The sequence below is a fragment of the Borostomias antarcticus genome (genome assembly GCF_949987555.1).
Source record: "Borostomias antarcticus genome assembly, chromosome: 5".
NCBI lineage: Eukaryota > Metazoa > Chordata > Actinopteri > Stomiiformes > Stomiidae > Borostomias > Borostomias antarcticus.
The window spans coordinates 10,006,501-10,012,613 of NC_140238.1; the positions used below are offsets into that span (position 1 = coordinate 10,006,501).

At 50.0% G+C, this 6,113-nt stretch overlaps 1 protein-coding gene across 1 annotated transcript in view; it reads left to right on the forward strand.

The window, feature by feature from the left end:
* Window positions 1-510: 510 nt before the first annotated feature.
* The window catches only part of akap6 (A kinase (PRKA) anchor protein 6), a gene marked incomplete at both ends in the record, with an annotated part of 122,696 nt that continues 117,093 nt past the window's right edge, over window positions 511-6,113 (forward strand). Inside the window, one exon of the mRNA XM_084438892.1 lies at window positions 511-591. Coding sequence (XP_084295018.1) covers window positions 511-591 — 81 coding nt within the window. The remainder of the gene's footprint in view (window positions 592-6,113) is intronic.

Here is a 6,113-nt window from a genome sequence, read left to right on the forward strand (position 1 = left end):
CATGGCAGCCTCTCTGGAGTTCTGTCTGCTACGGGCTTCCTTCCACACCTGCCCCTCGTCTCCTGCCGGCGATGCCCAGCCTGGAGACGTTCGTGGAGGAGGGATGGGCTCAGCCAGCTGCACTGAGAGCTCTGCTACAGCCCTTCGCTAAAGCTACCAGGGTGGCCGGCTGGGATGACGTCATGACAGGTGGCTCCCCTACGCTGGAACCCGACATCGCTGCGGTGCTTGTGCGTGGCTCCTCCGCCGCTTGGGGTTCTGCCAGAAAGCCGCTGATACCTGACCCCAAGGACAAGATGACCCTGTCCTTGGCGGACAAGAGTTACGCGCTGGCGGCGTAAGCCACCTCTGCTACATCTTCCATCGCTATGCTAGCCATCTTTACATCGGCCAGCTAGCCAAGGAGCAGCTCCCTTCCGCTGTGAAAGTGGATTGGAGAGTGTAGATGTCTGAGGCTGCGGGAGCCGTCGCTCAGTTGGTGAAGATCTACGCCTCCTGTCTGGAGGAGTGATGGCCACTTCTGTCGTGCATCTATGGCTGTCCCTGACCAGTCTGTGCAAGGAGAACAAGGGCGTTCTCCTCAACTCGCCGGTGAGCAAGAAGGGGTTGTTTTGTTCAGCTGTGTCAAAGATCCTGGAGCAATGTCGCACCCTTGCCGCTCTGGGGAAGCACAGTGTGTCAGTAGCACGTCCGCGTGTCTCGGCCGCTGCTGTCTCGAACGAGAGCAGGCGTTATCAACTGCGCGAGCACACAAACCAACCTGCTACGTGCTCCCGCCTTGCTGCCGCCGGCCGCTGGGAATGCTCACGTTGCCCTTTTCACGGATGCGTCTCTAAACGGCTGGGGTGGTACATGTCTGTCACAGGCCGTAAGTGGATTGTGGGCCATTGGGGAACGGTGCCACATCAACCTCCTAGAGACGTTGTTGCTGGTGTTGCATCACTTCGTCCACCTGGTATGGGGACGCAATGTACTAGTGCGGTCAGATAACCAGACCACAGTAGCGTACATCCACTGGCAAGGGGGAGTTTGGTTGCCGGCGCTTCACCGACTGGTGGTGATGTTGTGGCGATGGGTCTTCGGTCTCTGACGGCGCAGCCATTGCCGGCCGTTTGAATGTTGGGGAGGACTTGATGTCCCGAGGCGGGCCTCACCCAGACGAGTGGAGCCTACATCCTCAGATTGTGTCTCAGCTCTGGGCTCGGTTCGGCAGGGCAGAGATTTATCTCTTCGCTTCAAGAGAGAATGCCAAGTGTTCCCTCTGGTTTTCTCTGAAGCAGCAGGACCAGCCTCCGCTGGGGTTGGACGCGCTCACGCATGCCCACTGGCCGAAGGCTTTGCTTTATGCCTTCCCACCAATGGGGCTGATATTACGATTGCTAGTCAGAGTGCGGTCAGAGGGTCTATTAGTGATACTGATAGCGCCGGATCACCACTGGGCGAAAGGGTATGCGGAGGTGATGGCCATGACATCTGTGGAACCGTGGCTCATCCCTCCTTGGCCGAATGCGCTGTCCCAGGCGGAGGGCTCGATTTTTGTGCCCCCGGTACTGGGGCGGCCGCTGGTGGCCTGGCCATGGCGGATATTGTCTGATAGAGGACTCTCTCCGGCTGTGATCTGTACGATTCAAAGTGCGCACGCAGCTTCCACTGCCTCAGTTTACTCTGGCAAATGGTCTGCTTTTACGCGCTGGTGTGGGAGGCGATTGTGGAATTTCTGCAACACCTGATGGATCATGGTGACAGTTTAGCGGCATCCACTATTAATGTGTATGTATGTATGTGCTATTACCCTGATTAAGCGTTTCCTGACTGGTGTGCGCCTTCGTGCGTCTTCGCCCAGTGCGTAAAGCTACAGCGCCGCCTTGGGATTTGCTCTTGGTTCTGAACATGCTGTGTGATGCGCCGTTTGAACCATTGGAGCAAGTTTCTCTCAACTGGCTTTCTATTAAGACCGCTCTGCTCCTTGCTTTGACATCGGACAAGCGGGTCAGCGACTTGAGAGCTCTGACGGTTTATCTCATGGGTGATGGGAGCAAAGCTGTTTTGCGCACAGATCCATCTTCCGTTCCGAAGGTGGTCCGGGGCGCATTTAGTGCACAGGATTTGGAGCTGAGAGCCTTCTATCCTTCGCCTCATGTGAACGAGGAGGAGGCCCGTTTACATTTATTTTGTCCTGTGCGTGCGCTGACTTGTTATGTTCAAGGCGTAGGTTTTCGTATGGACGGTCGGGACATGTCCCTACCAACATTTTGGGAGGCCCAAATTGTCCCTACCAACTTTTAAGCAACCTTGTTCGCATTATCTTTGGAGTGCAGTTATATTAGATCATTTAGATGGCCTTCCCATAGTTTGGAAGGACAGAATTGGTACCATTTTGAGTGAGTTAATTTGCATTATGTTCGGAGTTACATTAGACCGTCAGCCTACCCCTTTCCTCCACGTGAATGTGCTATCCCATTGTTTAAAAAAAAAAAAAATCAAACTCACGTTTGATTGGCTCATTTGGCTGAGATAGATTGTTGCATTTTCACTGGATCTGAAGACCAACAGCGAGACGCTGACCGTAAGCCATACAGTTGTGATTCTGACAACCATTTAGGTACATCCACCACAATGTCGCCTCCCCCTCCGAAGAGGATGAGGGATATCAGGAGCTTTGTAACTGTAAGTAACATTAGCGTTAGCTAGGTTAGCTAGCTACTGGTAAACTAAGTAGCTAACGTTAGGCATTAGCCACATGAAAACCAGCTAGGTTGGTGATAGCTAACGTTACCTAAACTAACATCACTTGTCTTTCCATTGTGGCAAATTATCAACTGGTGATAGCCTATAAGATGGCTAGCTAGCAGACTGTTAAGACGGTTTCTATCATCCTGTAACATTAGGATAGCAGCAGCCATTACATTATTATACATTAGCTGCCGACCAGAGATTTAATTGAATGGGACATCACGGCGTCCTCACAACTAACGACCGTTAGTGTCAGCATACTAGCCGATGGGCTAGCTTTGTCAAACCCAGTCTGTGCTAGACGTGATGCTAATTTTCGCCATATTAAATTCCCATTAACTTATGCTCAAAAACGTCAGTGATATTAAAGTCGTAAGTTTTAATTTAAAAGTAAATACATTGTTTTAGCCTGACAGGGGTTCTTATTACAATTAGGGTAAACTGAATACTCTTTTCTTAGTTATTAGCTAACGTATACTTGCTAACTGGAATCTCATAATTTTCCTCTCACTATATTGGCCGGAGGGTGTTTTAAATAAAGTAGTACTGTATGTTGAAGTACATGGGATTTATTTTTTCCAACTATGATATCGAATTGGGTATCCAGGATTGTGGAATTTCTCAATTGGTATTGCCTACTAAATGTCTGGTATTTTGTGACTCCCCTAATGGACAGATATATCAATTTATGAGTTGAATGTCAGTCTAAAAATCCAATGAAAATCTCAATTTTTATCACTTTTATATATGAAACACAGCAGCAGTCGGGAGAGAGAGAGAGAGTGGAGGGACACAGCAGCAGGCAGGATGTGATACACTAAGAACATTGTATTAGTATTATTCAATTTCATAAATATATGCATATTTAAGATGTTTAACCTCTCGTCCCCAGCAGAAATTGTGTATGCAGGCTACACTGTTATATGGTCCCTACCAATGTTGAAACCAAACCTACGCCCTTGTGTTCAGCGCACGGCTGCGGTCCGTACTACCCCCCGGCTGTTGGTTTGCCACGGCCCGGGGAAGGTGGGCTCACCGCTGTCTAAACAGCGTCTCTCCCAGTGGATTTGTGAGAGCATCTCCAAGTCTTATGAGACTGCGGGTCGCCCTCTGCCTGGGGCTGTTCGGGCACACTCTACGAGGGGTGTGGCCACGTCGGTTGCCCTGTTCAATGGTGTGTCTGTGGAGGACATTTGTGCGGCCGCGACTTGGTCGTCTCTGTTTCCTTTTGTCCATTATTATCTTTTATCCATGTCCTCTGTCTCTGTGGCGTCGTCTTTGCTGGGCACAGCTGCCAGCATGAGTCAGCATTAGACATGATGTACTAGGGCGGGACCGTCTTATGAGTGGTGGTCTGCTATTGTCTGTGGGTGAGGCTAGGACTGGCTAGGCCTACTGTATGTTACGATGTACTGGACCAAGTGTGGCGGGTGGGGCCAGTGCTTGGTTGGACCAACTTTTTCTATGAGCTCACCTTGAAGCACTGGCTGGCCAGTCCTTTGTTATTAAAGGTGCCAGCAAGTGTGTATGGTGCGGTCGTGAACTCTGCATATACCCAATAGGAGCTAGCCCTGTGGGGTGGAGCTCCACGAATAGAATGATGGTTACGTATTGTAACCGTAGTTCTATGAGTGGAGCGGAGCCCCACAGGCAACAGACTTGCTGACCCTGCAGTCTGCTCATTAATATTTTCCGTTAGGAGCAGTTGCGCAGGCGAAGACCACTTATACAGTGGTGCACCAGACCTGGTTGGACACAGGTGTGTGTATGTTTTTTTTTCTTCAGTCAATTGTAGCTAGTTAGGTTTCACAAGCCAATAGGAGCTAGCCCTGTGGGGCTCCGCTCCACTCATAGAACTAGGGTTACAATACGTAACCATCGTTCAGAATGAGGAGGGGTAAGGCCCTACAGTTCAGCCTTACCACCATTCATGTACAGTATGTGCATTCCTCAAGGTTGATGAAACCCACAATGACAGGAATTAAATCACATTAGATACCAACTTACCCTGGAGATGTCCTTGCCTACAGTGCTACCCCTCCCCCTCATCTACCCCGTTACCCAGTCCCCCCCCCACCCCCCTGTCACCCCTCCCTGTCCCCGGTGGCAGCTGTCCTGGGGTAACTGGGGCGGGGGACTTTAGAGCAGGCACTCGCACCAGGGTGAGTCTGCAGCCTAAAATAGCTCCCCACTAATGTTGTCAGGAGCCCTGAGAGACCGCTCACACCGGCTCACACATGGGTGACTAGCCTATCATACCAGAGCCAGATCCAGACGGCTCACCAGCACAACAGGCAGTCTTGAAGAGGACTGTACATTACTGGACCTGTGGCTTGGCTCGGTGTGACACCATTCACCTGGCACAGAACATATGGAGGCTAGAGGATAAGAGGACTCTCATTGTTTGTGGCCGGTAAGGACTGTTGAGCTGGGAGTCTTTCGTTTGAATGAATGGTTTTGGAATGTGTTGAAACAGTAGGGCCATGTGGTTTTGAAGGAAGCTGGTTTGAACTGCTGGACAGTGTTGGATGTTGAATAGATAATATCTTGATGCCGATGACCTGTGTTCTCAGATCTTATCACTGCAATCATCTTGTAGTTGGTATGTGGGTGCAATGCATGTGTGCATGTGTGTTGGTGTGTGTGTCTGTGTGTGTGTGTGTGTGTGTGTGTGTGTGTGTGTGTGTGTGTGTGTGTGTGTGTGTGTGTGCGCGTGCGCGTGTGTCTGGACGCGCACTCTGTCGTCATGCCCTTGCTGGTCAGTGACAGTGGGTTCAGAAGCAGCAGTCAGAATTAATTTCTTTCTGGAGGCTTCAAAAGTTCCCTCTCCTTTCTAGTGATAAATAACCACCACAGCCCACGCATTCTCACTCGTAGGTTCTGTCTTCTGATGCCTGTGTTCGCTGTCTTCTCCTGGGGGGGATACAGTATTTGAACATTACAGATATTTTGTAGATTTTACATCTACTGAAACTTTGTTTTTAAATTTGCGCTTTGTCTTGATTGTGCGTCTTGTATACTGCTGCTGCAACACTGCATTTCCCCCCCGTGATCAATCAAATACTACCTCCCTACCCCCCTACTTACCTCCCTACCCCCCACCTCCCTACCTACTTCCCTCCCTCTCTCCCTACCTACCTTCCTACCCCTCTACCTCCCTACCTACCTCCCTCCCTACATCCCTCCCTCCCTCCCTCCCTTTCTCCCTATCTATCTATCTATCTATCTATCTATCTATCTATCTATCTATCTATCTATCTATCTATCTATCTATCTATCTATCTATCTATCTATCTATCTATCTACAGTACCTACCTACCTACCTACCTACCTACCTTACTACTGTACCTACAGTACCTATCTACATACCTACTGTACCT